Below are 17409 nucleotides of genomic sequence, written 5' to 3' on the forward strand. Positions count from 1 at the left end.
CAGGCACGCTGGTGGCTTATGAGGCCAATACGTGACAGACATGTCCGATTGCAAAAGGCACAGCAGAAAGACTCCTTAGATGGTGTATTCTGCAATACACGGTTCTTTCTGCGCTGCCTTTTTTCCTCGAGAGTGATCCTGCGTGCGTTCTCAAAGGAGACAGCAGCGTTATAGATGGTGTGTCTCCAAGCCTCCCGATTTGAGGCCAGAGTAGACCAGTTATGGTGATCAATATGGCCAAGGCTGAGATGTTGTTTCAGGGAGTCCTTGTATCTTTTCTTCGGGGCTCCTCTCATGCGGCAGCCAGTGGCAAGTTCACCATAGAGCAGGATCTTAGGGAGGCGGTGGTCCTGAAAACTTATTCAACCTGTTGCTAACAGTCCTTGAAATATATTGAAGGACATTTTTGTTCCACTTATGGAAATCAGCTGCCTCAGCTACAAATATTATTAAATATTTGCATGATTTCAAAAGTTGTTTTTTTTCTTTTTAAATTACTTCCATGTAAACAAACAGAAATGCAAATGGCAAAACACAGACTTACTCGTTCTCTTCCAACTTAAGTGCTTCAATACTTATGCTCATTGTAAGCCAAAACATTATTTTTTTGATCCAACATCTGCTTTGTCTGTGTAGTCCACAAGCAGCTCTGAAATAAATGCTGATGGAAATCTTGTACTTGGATATAGCAAAAATCTATAGGAAAAATTCAGCAGCTACTGATGATGCTGCATTCTCAACAGCTGACTTCCCACCGGTCTCCTGGGAGGAGATGATGACTGAATTAGCTGTTGTCAGCCTTGCTAGCAGTTTGTGATCTGCAGCTCTCATGCATCACTGAGGGAAGACTGAGTCAAACCTTGCTGCTTGTCTTTGTGGGAAAAAAAACACTAGGGCAGCACCTACTGCAGGAAATAAAGGCTGCATCATATTGCAGGAGCAAATACCTGAACTGACTGTGAAAGAAGGAACTGCATGAAAACAGCATTTGACCACTCTTTTACAAAAATGAATATAAATCTGCTGATACATACTTAAAGTCTTAAGGAGTTTGGGGATGGGTTTTTATGCCAGTAAGAGAGGTTTGCTTGTAGAATCTGGCGCTATGGGAACTACAGATGCCATATGAGTCTTTAGAGAGGAGGACACTATACATGCAGCTGTTTGCAGGGATTGTGATTTGAGGAAGGGAACAACTGGCTGCTTGGGCTGTGGGGCAAATAACAGAAGATGGAGGTATTAAACATAAATAAACTATTGTTAGATTGTGAAACAAAACATTGCATAGGTCAAAAATAGCAGTGTTTATATAAATATTTAAAGTAAATAGGTTTTTGTCAGTGTTTTTAGAGTATCTTAGATTACAGTTCTATTGGTTCCTCTTAGCTATTTTTTGGTTGGCATTTCTTTGAAGTTTTGTTGCCTCTGCTTTATGTGCACCCTCACTGAGAGTTTCCCACATGTACACCAGGACTTTGCCTTTGGAGAGTGAACTGGAAATCATGATAAATAGTAGCTTCCACTGGAGAATCCCAGAACTATTTAACAGCAAGGGAAGGACTAATACTGCAACTGATCCCTGAAATGACTAGAGTGCTTAACAGTTTTACTCTTCCAAATCACCTGAGTAAGGACTCAGTGGTTGGACACTCAGCTCCAGGCATTTCAGGGGTAGTGTTCCCTGATTATGCAGGCAGCATAAAAGAGGAAAGCTTTCCACAAACTATATCCATGTCAGGTTCGAGGGCACACCCTGACTTAGACAGGGGCTGGTAGTAGACACTTAAGAAGAAATATGAACATGTCTAGAAAAGGGTGCTCAGCCCCTCTAGTGCACCTGGCAGCCAGTCCTTGAGGGGCTTCCTGAGGCCAAAGTTGTATTCCATTCACTGTATTTAGTAAATCTACTGATAGATCCATCTTCAAAAAATCACATTACCTTTTCTTTAGAAGCCATTTATTCCTCTGGCTTTCACAATGTCCTGTGTTGGTGAGTTCCATAGCTTAATTACAGATGTAATATATAAGAACTTCTTTTTTGTGTATGTTAAATAAAAGTATTTTCTTGCTTCTACTTGGTCATTGAAAGAAGGCAAATCTTTAGTGCCAGAAACACCATCAATAGGATGTTTATCCTGTTGCAATTGCTCCATATGGAAAACACATTTTCCTCACTAGTAAAGTACCCTTCTTTGATTATTTTACAAAGGAAAAAAGTTTACACATGCAGATGACTGTAATATTCCCATATGTAATTGTGTGGAACATGTTACATGAAATAACATGTTTAAGTTTTATATCACTGGATTTTCCTGTCCTGTTTTGCTTCAGTATTTTGATGCTTCCTGTTTCATTTGTTCTGTAATTCTGTTCATAACAGTTTAGCACAAAACAGTGATCTGGATCTCACCACCTCATTGTACGTACACATTTTGTAGAGAAATGAGACATCAGTTATATGCCCTCCCTGCCCCCTGCTCCCTCCTGTTAGGGCTGAATGGCAGAGCTATTCTATGCTATTGAAAGCCTTTAAAAAAAATCTATGCATGCTATTTTTTAATATTCTAATGTATTATTCATATCAGTACATAAGCTTATGCTTGTCAGTTTTATCTTCTGTATAGAACTGATTACTTTTGACAGTATTTTTGCACTGTTTCTTTTCTTTCTTTCTCTTTTTATAATAAAAAGTTCTATTCAGCATTAATTGACTGCAATAATTTTTTACCCCTTTCACTGCCTTTGTGTAAATAGTTTCTTATATGTTTTTCCAAATATGAGAATGTCTTCAGTCACTGAGGTTTTTTGGTAAGGCTGTTCTTCATATTCACAGTAAACAATAAACCATTTTTTTTCAAGGAAAACTATGCTTGTGTTCTTTTTCTGTCCCAGCTTAAGGTTTTGTATTTGCACCTACCGTACTTGAGTTGGTTTCCCATGTTAAACTGATAGGCACAGCCAGAGCCACAGTGAGCTTTGAATAACCTTCTGTAAAAAGTAATCCAGGTTTCATAGGGGCTCATGCTCAGCTCATCAGATTCTTTGGTGTTGAAGCATAGTCTGGGCTCTGGATAGACTTTCCGAAGTAAAGGTGCTATTTCCCTGGACAAGGGTTTACTTGGCAAGATAAAGTTAGGATAAAAATAGTCAGCTAGTGCCCTCTTCCTAGGTTTGGCTGTAGTTAAATGGTCTTGGCTTTCTTGAATTTTAAGATCTGGTGCAGTTTTATGTACTCCAGCAACAACTGCTGGCTGGAGAGCAATGAAAACCTTCAGCAAAATGAGCTGACAAACCCTTGTTCTAGCAGTTTTATTTTCAGAGCAGTGCTTACAAGAAAGAAAATACAGTAAAGTTCTCAAGGGTGATGTGTTCTCTTTCTCATCATACTTTATAAGCCGTGAAAGCAGCAAGGAATGGGCAGGTACTTTTACTGGGCACCATATTTAAATGTTGGTGCTGCAAGTGCACAGCCACGCTCTTTTTTTTTTTCCCTCCATCCTTAAAAGCAATCTCCTACCACTGATCTAAATAGAGGAAAAAAAAACCCAACACCCTCTTGTTTTATATATGGGTAGATAAAGCTAAGTCGTGGACTTTTTCCTCGGAAAATGTTCTTGCTCCTCTTTTAAAAGTAATTGCTAACATATTAACAGAATAGTTGTAATACACTGGAGGTGAAGGTATGGCTGTAAGGAAATATGAGCAATAAATTCACTTCAACTTGTGAAGGGGACTAAAAAGCCAGAAATTGCATAGTTCATGTCTTGTGCAAGCCTTTGAGCTCCGAGATAGGTGCCAGCATTCTCTGTACAAGATGTGCTGAGCTCTAGGTCCTTACTGTGATGAATCCCCATCTGCAGAATAACTGGCTGAGGGAACAGTGGTGGCTTTCCTGTAAAATGCGCAGAATTCATCACCCACTTCCCCTTTCTCTCAGCTAAGCCACTGCAAACAAAAATGATTCATGAAAAAAGGAAATGGATGCCAAACCACGACAGAAAAAAGTACAGCTTTTGCTAATTTGTCAGATTAAACAAAACCATTTAGGCAAAAGTAGATGTCACAAAACTATTGCACCCATTTAAGTGTATAAGTGGAATCAAGAGGGGTCAAGACTACTTTATTGACTTTACACAAATAAGATCCACATTGAAATCCCTAAAGAAAAAAATGGCCACTTTTGCACATGATCTGTCAGAAGGCATAACCTTCAAGAAACCATGGATGCTTCCTTAAAAGAAAAAAAAAAAGGGAATTGTAGATGGGTGGAAGCTAGGAAGCTAGGCCTAAGTGTGTTTGTCATTCCAATTATAGGACAGAACTGTGTTCACTCTACCGCTTTTCAAAGCGCTCCTGAAGGTTTCCATAACAAGGCTTTTTAAATAAAGGTTTGAAGGATTGCATAGATTCAAAGGCTCAGTGGTCCTCTAATTCCTTTTTGATCTCTGAAATGTATGGATGATCTTTCCCATGTGCTACTTCCATGATAGCAATTGCCTATGAAAAGAAAAAAAAAATATTCACACAATTGATTCATATATAACACCAGGCTATAAATATTCTCTTTAGAGGTTTGAAGCAGTCTGACACCTCTAGCTACTTTTTGTCCCCTTGTACTCATAAACCCAGTAGGAAATAAAATGAAATTCAAAACTAAGTAATAAAGGTTTTACATTCAGAGAATACATCTTTGATCTTAAAGGAGCCCAAAGCAACTTTCAAAATGATATTCCTGACAAAACTACTTTGAATGCAACCAGCTCCAGGACAGAAAACTGCAAGTGCGGTGGGTAATATTCTGGCAGAGGACTTAGCCAGTCCTCAGAGTGAGCTGTGTTCCTACCAATTTATCCTTCGGCTGTCACACGTGCAGGCCTGCTGCAGAAGTTACATTAAGGCATTTCAGACTTGATTCTGTAAACCCTCCACTGGTTCCAGGGGCTACTAATGCTTTAGGAAGGAAGCAATGTCTTAGGCAAAAAGTGAAATCCTGTCAGGTTCAGACAGACACTGCTCGACTCCCTGCCATTTCATCTACAGCCTGCTCCAGTCCTAAGAGTGAACACTGCAGGCAGCCAAACCCCTGACTTGCACTTTTCCTGCCATTACTCACATTCATGGCAGTGTGTGTGCAGGGGCAAGGTTTCCACTTGAGAAAAGGACAGCAGCACCCCCAAGCAGATGTGATAAAAGGCAGCAGTAGACAGAACTAGAAGCAAGTTCAGTGTAAGTCTGAAAATACTTAAAGACAGAACAAGGAATAGCCCTCTGAGCATTTAGTCATTTTCTCCTTGGGAAACTTTTATGCAATTATGCTCTTGTATTTGTTAAGTCAATACAGCAAAGGCTTTTGGTTCCACCTCAGCAGCAGCAAGAAATAACTCCACTCCTCCTCCTGCCCGAAAGAAGAAAGGAGGGCCTTCTGGATGAGCTGCTCACAAACTGACAGAGAACAATGGGTTTGTTTTTCCACTAAATCCCAAACATAAGGGGCTGGGATAACTTTGGGCAGTTCCTGTAGACAGCTTTTGGAAGTGAGTCATTAGAAAATGTTTGTGTTAGGAAACTAACTCTGCCAACAAATCTACCTAACAGTTCCCTACCCCCCATCCCGTGCTCTTACTGGCACAGTTCCCATTTCTATTCCAAGGTTTAACACCACAGGGAAGGAAAACCTATGTTAATTTCAAACCAGGTAACAGTTAAATTTTAGAGCATATATTCTTGTAGCATCTTGCCACCATGGCTGGATGCCTCTGTTATTGCTGGCTAAAAACTTGCCAGCATCTAAAAAGATGAAAAAATAAATACATTGTGACATTCCACGAGCCATTATATGCTACAGTAGTCACTGATGCTTAAGAAACTAAAATAAACTTCTGTCCAACAACAGGAGGGGGGAAAATGTCAAGAAACATAGTACAGTCTAATAAAAAAATAAAAGAATAAAAAGCTAAGGAATAAGGAACAGACTAATAAAAAGGGGTGAAGAAAAATGTAAAACCAAATGCTGTATTTGCCAATTTCAGCATTACCAGATGCATTGAATTCCCTTCAGCTATGCAAAAATCAATTAGTTCCAGAACAAATAACCACCAAAAGCATGCCTAGTTTAAGTTGGATATAGAAATCACAGACTTCAATGAAACACTATGTGCCTTTTATAAGAGCCAAGCATTTTTTCTGTCCTTACACAGCAAATGAGGAGAAGCTATAGTTCTGCTTCATTTACACTAGTGCAGCTCTAGCTCAGTGAACAACTTGGAGCAAATATTTAAGCATAATTCTCACTCCAGCTGCTGCAGTATCAGCCCACTGCGAAAAGGTAAAACTCCCTGTCTGCTAGAGCAGACCTATACTACATCTCTAGAAAAATCAAATCTGAGCCAAAAATCCAGTAACCAAATATATTAACAAATGGTGCATTTCCCACCAAGCCAGGCTTACTGACAGAGAAGCACAGAGTGTTTCAATGACCCCATGTCTGAACCAGTATTAATGAAAAAAACAGGAAATAAATACCCTCTTCAGGGCTTTAACTCCAGCCGTTCTGTTATTCAACGCCATATACAGTCTCCCTAATTTCAGCCACATGGAGGCAACGTTCAGCGAGTAGGAGGGATAATGTTTACTGCAGGAGAGAAAGAAAACCAGCTTTATCAAACTTGGCAGTTTCATTGCATTTTCCCAGCCCGTCTCCCTCTCAGGGGGCAAGAAGCTGCCTCTCGTTGCCCCTGCCCATTCACTGCTCATCCCCTCTGCCATGACTGCCAAGAGTCAGTGCCAATTGTGTCTAGGATGGGGACGCCTGTCAATTGGGAATTGAACTGAAACTACCATATGCCTCTGAACAGCTGTCAGATGGCAATGACTTTCTGCCACTAGTTTTAATCTAGCCAGCTACAGAAAGAGACTGCATTGTTATGAGTTTTTGGAGCCACCCTGCACTCGCAGAAGTAGCTCTGTGAATTGTACAATAGTAGGTGGAATGGAAAGCGAGGGGCCCTCCGCAGTGTGTACGGCACACATGCCACTCTGTACTCGCACACACTGAGCTAGCAGAGTCCAGTTCAGCAGAGCTGACCTGGAATGCCAGGCTCAGAGCCAGAGGAGCTGGGCAAGTCCCAGGGAAGATAAATAGTACTGAGCCCCCAGACGGAGAATGTTGGCTCCTTCTTTGTATCACTGCTCTCTGCCAAGTGATCTGTGACTTTACGTTGGCATCTGCTCCAAAGGGAGAGCTTTTCTTGTGCTCCCCCCAGCTGGCAAGAAAGTCATGTCTCAAGACGAGAATCTGTTTGGGAGATTCATGGCAGGATCAGACACAGTGCATAACTGGCTGGCTCTAATGAAAGAGATCACTACAGTAAAAACACAGACAATTTTATCAGAAAGAGTATTAATTTTTTCTGCAGAGGCAGTGTGTGCTGCCTTGCCCTACACAGGGCTTCAGCCTGTGCATTCTCCCACGCCCCCAGCTCTAGGGCAGCAGAGATCAGGGACATTGGGGCACTCCCCGGAGCACAGGAGCTGAGCTCGGCTTCAGCTCCCTCTGCCGCTCGGCCCCAGCCCTGGGACAGGGCTCTGCTCTCCTGTGGCCGTGCTCACTGTGCTACTGCAGAGAGAAAGGACTGGGACACTGCGGGAGGCTGACGACAACACAGGCTTTGCCTCCATGACCTTATACAAAATACTGACTGCAGATCCAATTTGAAGCTCTGCTTTAGTAAAAGATTAGGATATTTAAGAAAATCAGGATTTTTCTAGCTAAGAGGAACTACCACAGCACCCAAGGTGGCACAAAATCACTTTAAGAACTCAAAGCAAGGATTTCAAAGTCAGTCCTTCTACACTGAAGACCACATTTTAATAGTAACTAAAGACTGTCCTAGCATTTTAATGTTCCCTTTTTAGTAGTGATATCATAGGCAGCATGTTTATACAACACATACTGAGAGAAGTGATCTCTGCCCAAACTTGTCTTAATTCTTCAGACTACTGAATTAAAGCACTAAAAAAAAAAAAACAAAACAAAACAAAACTTTCTCATATTTACCTGTATGGTCTGATAATTTTTTGCCCGTAACGCAGTGCACCTTCCCAGTCCTGCACGTAGAGACAGACACCCATGGCCTGGTACATCATATGTAACATATAAACATTACTGTCTTCAAACACTGCACCCATCTTGTCCAGGCTGAGCTCACAGATCTCCAGTAATTCACCGGGGGGTAGGAAGAAGTCAAGGAACCCAATAAATAGATGGCCTCTCATTATATAACTACCTGGTAATGCCTTCAGACACAAAGAGGACAGAGGTAAGCTTAATTTCTACTGGTCAGTGTATTTCTCCTGCAAGTACTTCTGAAGTCCAGCAGGTGAGATTTTTATGTCACATACCAAGCCAGAGGAGTCAGGGTGAGACAAAGGATATATTTGTAGTGTTTGGCTCGCCTGAATTCCTCAATCACGTTCCTGGCATATTTGATCATGTCTTGTACCGTCTCTGCCGATGGAGGATCATTCAGCTTGCAGATTTCCAGTTTCTCTTTATCCTGAAGGAAACACAATGGACCTTACAAAGGCAAGTTCCAAGCCCTAAAAATAAAGGTGCACCTGCTACACAAAATTACTCTAATAAAAAGACACAGATGGGAACTTAAGCCCTTCAAAGAATATAAAAACAAAAGTAGAATGTGCACCTGCAATTTTTCTCTAAAGCCTTGGCTAGGAATCCTAGAATCCTCTGGCCTTCCAGTTCATCTGCCGTTCTCTACTTCCCTGAAGTCCCTTTCTTTTGAAAGATCGAAGAGCTTTTTGATTTTGTGATGAAAGCAGGTTTACATAAGAAATTTCACTGCTTCTGAGAGATTAGGGATTAAAACAAATTAAATTTTAAGGCTATAAAAGCTCAAATACCTTAGGTCTACCATCTAGCTCTGTAGAAAATAACATGATCTTAAATGCAGAAAAGGATCCTTCATATCTGCAGAAAAAAAACACATTTCCACATATTTTGTTATTTCTGCTGGACAGCTCCACTTACTCTTATCTTTCTATCTACCTTACTGCTTCATGAAGAATCAGCTGCAATCTAGAGACAATCTTTTGCTGTTTAAGCTTCACACTGTTGCTCGATTTCCTTTTCTTTTATTATTTCATCTGCCAGCCAAGAGGGCTACAGGGGACTCTTTCCAGAGCTGAAGGAGACTGAGGGACAGGTGACTCGAAGAGTAGCACATTGTTGAAAATCACAGATGAAATCTTGGCTTCGTTAAACTCAGTGGCAAAACTATCAAGGTAACTCTGGGGAAAAACACAACTAACATGGTATCAACAGAATGACCTGAAGCAACAACATTAGGTACTATTTTGGAAAAAAAAATTACAAAGGATGACACCATTTAGGAAAATGAGATGGTTGTCTGGTCAGCTTGGGAACCAGCTCTTAAAAGGACACCTTGTGAAAATGGGAGGTAAAATGATGTAGAACTTAAGGATCAGATTCTGCCAGCCACACTAATCTTGTCTGGAATGACAGATGGTCCACACAAAGCTCTGATCTTGTAGGGCCTCCAGGGAAGGAGGTCCAAATGGTTGCAGAGGCCTCTTCTTCCCAAGTGCTTTTCTTCAAAATACCTAACACCTTGTTTTAAGGAACACTGTCTGGATGTCTGCCATTGTCCTTTGAGGGGCACAAGCTTATGTCTAATGAACATAATTCTGCCCTGCGCATTCACAAGGGACTGTGACCCAGGACCACCCTGTCCGTGAGCAGACTGATATGATGGCATTCCAGGAAAGGCCATTTCTCAGATTCTGCTGGGTCTCCAAACCATCCAGCAATGTCATACAGTGTTCACCTGGAATTGACTGAAATGCCCCAGCCAGGAACTGCAGCAGTATTCTACCCCAGAACAGGACCCCAGAAGCTCCCCAGGCAAGATTTACTTGCTGAGAGTTGGTAGAAAGCGTACACTTAAAAAAAAAAAAAAAAAGAGTTCTGAGCTAAATTCTTTTGGTCAGGTGACCTAGACACAGTGTAATTATCTACTTTTAACAATGCTTTCATCTTTGCTTTGTAGTTCAACTTTAGATAGGCCTCTACCAGAAAACTTCCTGATGTGTCATGATGACAGTGGAAAGAGTGAGTATCAGAAAGCCTTCCAGAGAGAAAAACAAACCCATCACCCCCATCCCCCTATTATTCCACTTTCCAAAATGTAATTAAACCAGATAGGAAATTACATCTAAGGACACGGGTAGGTGCCTTGACAGTCAAAAGCATATTTCACGCCAATTGTATTACCTTTTCTTTTGTAATGCACTCCCTGCAATCACAATTAAAGAAATACGAATCTCTTAACCGGTCATTTCTGTCTTCTGTGGGATACAGCAGGTCAATATAGCTGCTAAAAATCTACACAGTAAAAAACAAAGCAGTTAGTGAGAAGTAGTGTCACTAAACATATTTATTACTACTAGTTCTGGTGTCTGTAGTATGAGTGCTACATATTCATGCAACTTGTGGACCCCTGCAGCCGCATCACCTGCTTGCTCCCTCACATTCCAAGCCTCTTGGCAGCATTGGGAGTTGTCATTTGTGAATGCAGTCTGACAGAGAAGTGTTCCTTTCCTGTTAGTTATGGAATTTCCCTCAAATATTACCCTGGCTTATACCCAGGACAGCAAGATTCAGGTGTGGATAAGGAAACTATCACAGCATAAATCTCAGGCTCCTGTCAGACTACAAAGATACATCTACTTTTCAGAAGTAAAATAATGATTTCAGGTATCCAGCCTAGGATAAATTACAGTGGCCTGGTTTTTTGGAGGCTGGAATCTCAATTTTTTCTTTCTGAAAATCTACAAAAAATGGGGCAACAGCAGTCACTAGTAGCTTTAGAAACTTAGGACAAGACCTTTAGATCTCTGAAAAGAAAAGAGGCCCAGTGCTCCAGTTCAAGGAGAATGAATATCAGATTTACTTCAGCAGCAATATTTTAAAGCAAAGAAAACCTGCTTTTGAACATTTTAAAGGCCCTTCATATACACTATTCTTAAGTTTTCCTCTATTTCAATGGTCTTCAGAAAAGAACCCCTGCAACTAGCTTTAATGCTCTGCCTTTAAAACGAGATCTCCCCCAAGAAACACATCCTATGCACAGTACAGTTGATCATTCTGCAGACAAGGAACAGCTTTAGCTCCATTTCCTCATTTATAGTATTTGAAATGCTTTGTTCAGTCTTTATGCTTAAGGTTTCTCTCTTTAAAAATAAAATTACATGTAATTTCATATAGTACACCTTCTTCTTAAGTGAAAGTGTGAGTGTGTCATCTCACACTTTCTCCCACATTCCTATCCTCCCTTCCATATTTTCAAAGCATGTCAAATGCAGGAACCGCATTTACAGAAAAAAAACTTTAAAATGTTGCACTGCAATGGCTACACGGCGCCTGAAGATGGAGACACAGGCTGTGAGACTGCACAGCACCCATGCACAACCACGAGCTCACGTTTGGAAAATTCTGAAGTGTCAGAAAAGCGAATGTGCAAAAGCCATGAGGTCCTGGAGAGCTGATGCAGCTTCTAAGACAGAACTCAACCCGAAGAACACGCCAAGAAAAGAGAATACTCCACATCTCTACCTCTCACCATACGCCCTCCCCGGATACGCTCTGTGCATCCACGGTAAAATTCTTAAACCAGAATCAGTTCTTGTCCATTACCACAATGCATTTGCAGTGGCTGCCAATATCACAGACAAATAATTGTTAGTAAATGGCATCAAAAGAAGTTGCTCACCTGAGTAATTTCACCCTTGGCCACAGCAACTAAACTCACTTTGTTCACAATGGTGAACAGCTATAATTCAAAAAAATAACCTCCCTCCCCTTCTTCTAGGCTGCTACCACACAGTTCAGAAATGAGAAGTTTTCAAAAATCAAATCTGAGGTTATTTTGACCAGCATTAACTTTGTCCACTAAATTAACACTTACAAATGAGCCATTGAAACTCTATGCAAACTCCATCCCCACAGAGAATGTTCTGTATCTTCATTCTCTCAAGGTATTTGAACATCCTCCTTGTGTCTGTTTAACATCATTTTTCTTTTTCTTAAAGCAAAATGCTGCTCTGCTGCTTTAGACTCCCTGCCAAGTTCGTTATTTGACTGAAAAAGTTTCAAGGTACATCCAGAGCCTTACTCCATTTCACAGAATTTTAACCATCACTGTTCAGTTTCACTCTGCCTAAAAACACGCTTTTGCTCATCTGTGACTTCCCAGCAAATGCCACTGAAGTGATATGACCAAATCCCATGTTTTGTGGATGCTCTGTCCAAACAGAAGTCAGAGGACTTATCTGTACCCATTTACCTTGTTTATTCTGGCTTCAATTTCAATACATTACTATTATACTGGGAACTATTATAGCAGTAATAATTTGCTTTGATCTTGGAATTTCAAAGCACCAGCCAAACATCAGTAAACTCAGCCTCATTTTACAGATGGGTAAACTGAGAGAGAGGCTGGCAGATACACAGTGACTGCTGCAGGTGCCCTTCCCTTGTTTTAGCACAAAATTGGATACTGCCTCCAACAATGACTACAGTCCTCCAGAGCCACCCTAACTTTTCCAAAGCACCATCTTACACTCCTCTGAGAAACAAGGAGATCCTTACTCCCTATTATTAAATTGTCATCTAATTGAAATGAACCCTGAAAAACAGAATGGATTCTACTTTTAGAATGCATGAGTACAGAGTACATTCAAACACTGTGCATTTACCTCCTCTCCAGGCTCAATCTCTTTAACAGCTCTGACTTCAGCCAAGGTTCCCTTGTAAGTCACAATCACATTTGGGCAACAGCTATGGTTCATCAATGCAACACTGCAAAAGAGGAAAAGTAAATGTTTTCCCCAACCACCACCACAAGTAAAAGGTAAAAAGTCAAGCACCACTTCACAAAACAAGTAAGTCTGAAAGAGTCAGTCTCTGTAAGCTGTTTTTATTCTGAGGCTTAATATGAAGGTAACCTTGGAAAAATATGTTGTACTGTTATTTATTCTAACGATATGGAGAATGGCTGTGCTAATGAAACATTACAATTTTTAAATCCTATTCTTGCAGTACTAGGCAAGTTATTCTTTTCCCATTCTTACATCGCTATAGGACAGATGACAAGGATGTTCACATAGCTTTACTACCAGCATGACACACAGACTGTTTTCCTCAGAGGAGAAAGAAAAAGAAACACGTTTAACCTAAAAGGAAACAAGCAAATATAGGAAAACAAAAGTTTTTGCTGCATCATGACTTAAGATGGGTGTTAAAATTTTAACTGGCTTCTATGCAAATGTAAACATCTTTCATGTTTGAAGTGGGAGGGAAGAGATCTTGACCTGTTACACAAGCATATGACTTAGACAAAAACCTGGACAGCAAAGAATCCACTTTATTACCAAGCCTGGAGAAAGCCTTATTTCAGATGAAATGTGTAATTTTAGTTCTTTCTCTTCCAATCTAGCAAAATAACAATTGCCTCTTCAGTCTTTTTAGCTCACAGGCATAACTGCTACATACAAAATATCTGACTCTTGTATACTGAGCATTTACAAAGGATGGTGTTGGACATGTTTCAAGAACACCCTGGTTTAATACTCTGCTCTCCCCACAATGACTTTGATCCTGCGAATTTCAAGGCATTAATTTCCAATCTGTAGATCAGGATATGAACTTCAAACAGGCTTGCTTAGAGAAGGAGAATCTGTGAAGCAAGGACTAGCTACTACTCTCTGTGTGCAGCACTTGGCAAAATCACATCCTGCTTTAACTGGGCATCTGTAGGTTTCAGGTTACTTTGACATAGATAAGCTACGAGTAATCTAAGTCCCACCAGGAAGCCAAAGTAAGCACACAGTGCTAATACCTTCATACAGGCTGTGCAAAGATCAGGAGCAGAAAATACCCTCCTTTGCTACAACATTAAGTAGGAAGGACAGACTTAAAAATGGAAGAAATGTTCCTTGGCCTTAAAGAGAGCTGTGCTCCCCTGTCCACAAACCACAGCTAATACTTAACACCTGCAGTATATTTGTAAAGCTAAGAAGCTCATACTTTTTTTTTGCACTGTCGTAGCAAGGAAGCTCAAAGAAGTTATGAAAGGGATTTACTGTTTGTGAGGGAACAAAGGAAGAAGGGATACTATTCAGAAAGCATCAGGTGAAGGATTTATACCCAGCCAAAACAGAAAGCTGGGAATACAGCAAGTCACCTGCAATCCTTTTCATTTGGCTTTGATGTCCCTGTCCAGAACCTGCTAGCCAAGTAAGTCAGTTTCCTGTCAGCCTGAATACAGTTCACAATCTAAGTTACAAAACAAATGACAAGTCAATTTTACCAAAATTACCACATTTTTAAGAAAAACTGCTGCAAATAATTTGCCACATTTTATTGGCCAAATAAAGATATTTAAAACAAGACAAATTGAGTGGTTAATTAATTTCTTTTGGTAGGCATCTACTTCCTTTATTTGTTTTTAAATTAGTTAATTTTATTTTTTAAAATATTAAAATCAACCTACTCAGGAAATATGGCTGATCCCAAATGAGACAGTTCTTCATCTTCAATTGTGAAGCCATTACAGTTAACCTAAGCAAAAAGAGAAAGATGCTGGATCAGCTCCTGGTCAGCTGAGTGCTCCATGCTCCACACTCACACGTCACACTCTCACACGTCAAACACGATTGCAGCAATTTGCTTACAATTTTCTATCCACCTTCCCAGTACTCACAGGGAGCTACCTGAAGTGAAAACAAAGTCCCTATCCAAAAGAATGCACAGGATATTAAAAAATTGACAGTCCAACACTCACACCTGCTCAGGACACAGCATCTAGTGGATTGCTCCTTGGAAGGTCAACCAAGAGAAGCGGAGCTTGAAAAGAGCACTAAAAAGCGTCAGACAAATCAAGACCATTGCAAACATGAAACAAAGCCTCACCCTGACACAGGGCAAAGAGACTTCATCTGGCCTTGACAAGTAAAGGGCCAAAGCAGAACTACATATGCCAGGAGCAGTGTGGGAATAAACGGTGGCAAACTCAGCCGGGTTGGGGCAGTACAGAGCTTTGGTGGAACATGTTGCAGGGACCTGCCACAACGACATCTTTCATCAAAGACTGCACATATCAGCTACAGCTAAAGCACATACTAAAACAACAAAAGCAGTGAGAAAGACTTAAACCTAACAAAGACACAGAATAGGAGGGGACAGAAAAAGGACAGAGTATGAGAGGAAGTACATTCCTAATTTAAACAGACACAGGATCAAAAGAGCTTGTTCACAAAACTCTCTTACAGAAGAGATTCAAGCAGGTTTTAAAACCTTCTTACTTTTATTCTCACACAACTCAAAGGAATCTTACAGGACTTTCAGCTTTGTTTCATGTGGTTTGTATCACTTTAAGTGGTCAAAATGCACCTCAGTCAAGTACTTTTTTCCACTTCCACTTCAAGTCACATACATACCAACATGAAGAAAACCTTCTCCACATTCACCATCATCTGCCTACAAACATCAACATTTTTATGAAAGCACCAGTAAAACACTAAAACAACTGCTATCACATGGTCAAGTTCAGCTGAAGCTACAATGGACATAGGAACAGTCAATCAAGTACAGTGCAAGTATTTGTTCTGGAAGGGTTGATAATCACAATAATCACAGAACCATAGAATGGTTTAGCTCAGAAGAGACCTTACAGAGCATCAAGTTCCAATCCCATTTTTTTCTCCTAATCCCCAGAGGCAGAGACACCTTCCACTAGACCAGGTTGCTCACCATGCAAAGTGATATGTCCCACAAGCTGAAATGTATCTTGGATTGGATTTTAGAAATACACAAATACTTCCCAAAGCCACTCCTCAGGTATGAACTGTTCAGGATGAGTTCACAATTAAGGAAACTACCCTGTTTCTCTGATTCACTCACCAGTATCTTTGCTTGATCTTTATCCTGATATTTTTAGCAATATAGCATCCAAAGGTTCCCTGTCTCTCAAGACCAGCATGCTACTGCACTAGCCAAAACCAAAATGCAATTGCTCAATACAAAAACAATACAAAGGAAAGATAATATCAACAGCAAGTAAGAACATAAGGCTACAAAGGCTGACATGCTGAACAACTTGATGGTTCTGAATCACATGGAAATATTTAAAAATATGCAGTGAGTTATCAACTTCCCTCCACTAAGCCAGAGACAACACACTTCATGAAGGCATCATAACAGAAATGACACAAGAGGAGGGATTAGAAGGGATGAGATATCACTGGTTTCACCAGATCAATGCATGACTAAAAAAGGCAAAGCAAAGGGAATAAAGACACATCAGCAAAATATTGGAGCTCAATGCTGTTCCCAATAGTGGAAAAGTGAACACACAAAGGGAGGCACAAAATGCAAGATCTTCAAGGAAAGGATGAGATGCTGGAACTTGAGACAAGAGAGAAACTGTTTGAAGAGTATGGCAAGATGAGACTGAGGAGGAAGAGCTGTGTTCCACAGGGGCAAAAGAGAGCAGAATGATGCCAACACCTGCGGAAGAGAGCAGTGAAACACAAGGATTTCGGACAAAAAAAACTTTACTACACTCAAAAGGACCAATTACACTGTGTAAGGAAGAACATCAGGCAAAGCCCATTAAACGCAATGAGCAAGGAGTTAGAGATATTCAAGTCCCAAATGACTGCCTTGAGCCACAGGGACAAACATTGCCAAATGCAGGAGGCAAAGAAGACCACATGAGGCCAGAGTAAGTGTTGAAGCTAAACAAAGGAGCAGCAACATAGCCATACTACTGGTTTTAGGTCAAGTTAACTAATTATTAGAAAACTTATTTGTACCTACCAAGTACAAACATGCCTCCCTTTGTTCTAGAAAGATTTATGCCTCAAAAGGTTTTATCCTTTTAAAACACTTCTGAGAAACATCCAGATAACTTCTGGAGACTTTAGTTCAAAAAATTTTAATGTCCACAGTGGTAGATAGTTACCTGATGATCAGGATGAGCTTAGGGTTACACCTAAGGTTGACATACATCTATAGAGAAGACTGGATGGAATATCAGATCTAGGAGTCAGCAGTTCAGAGAAGTCAGTTTAAGTACCATGACCTGGTAAAGCTAGTCCAGGACATGAAGCAAAAATAATGTTATCTTTGAGGATTCTGGCTACATTCTAACAGAAATATTCAGAAGCACCACAAGGAACTGTTTGTACTGATGTCTTTAAAGTATCCCTCTGACAAATAAATTGTAAAGTCTTCAGAAGATAAAAAAACCTTGCCATTTAAAGGAAATTAAAAACAACATAATGGATGATAAGCAGACACTAAACATATTA

The 17409-nt window shown here is 40.4% G+C and overlaps 1 protein-coding gene across 3 annotated transcripts in view; it reads right to left on the bottom strand.

Moving 5' to 3' along the window:
* Positions 1–3298: 3298 nt before the first annotated feature.
* Positions 3299–17409, bottom strand: part of SMYD2 (SET and MYND domain containing 2) — a 29595-nt gene continuing 15484 nt past the window's right edge. For 2 of the 3 annotated variants that reach the window (XM_017811704.1, XM_017811706.1), the window contains exons 6-12: positions 14589–14656; positions 12793–12895; positions 10310–10420; positions 8435–8555; positions 8057–8231; positions 6523–6631; positions 3299–4497 (exon numbers count right to left, since the gene is read on the bottom strand). In XM_017811704.1, the coding sequence (XP_017667193.1) occupies positions 4417–4497; positions 6523–6631; positions 8057–8231; positions 8435–8555; positions 10310–10420; positions 12793–12895; positions 14589–14656 (768 nt within the window). In that variant the 3' untranslated portion in view covers positions 3299–4416. The remainder of the gene's footprint in view (positions 4498–6522; positions 6632–8056; positions 8232–8434; positions 8556–10309; positions 10421–12792; positions 12896–14588; positions 14657–17409) is intronic. The other variant, XM_017811705.1, reaches the window with a different exon arrangement.

The sequence above is a fragment of the Lepidothrix coronata genome, unplaced genomic scaffold (genome assembly GCF_001604755.1).
Source record: "Lepidothrix coronata isolate B3197 unplaced genomic scaffold, Lepidothrix_coronata-1.0 Scaffold33, whole genome shotgun sequence".
Taxonomy (NCBI): Eukaryota; Metazoa; Chordata; class Aves; order Passeriformes; family Pipridae; genus Lepidothrix; species Lepidothrix coronata.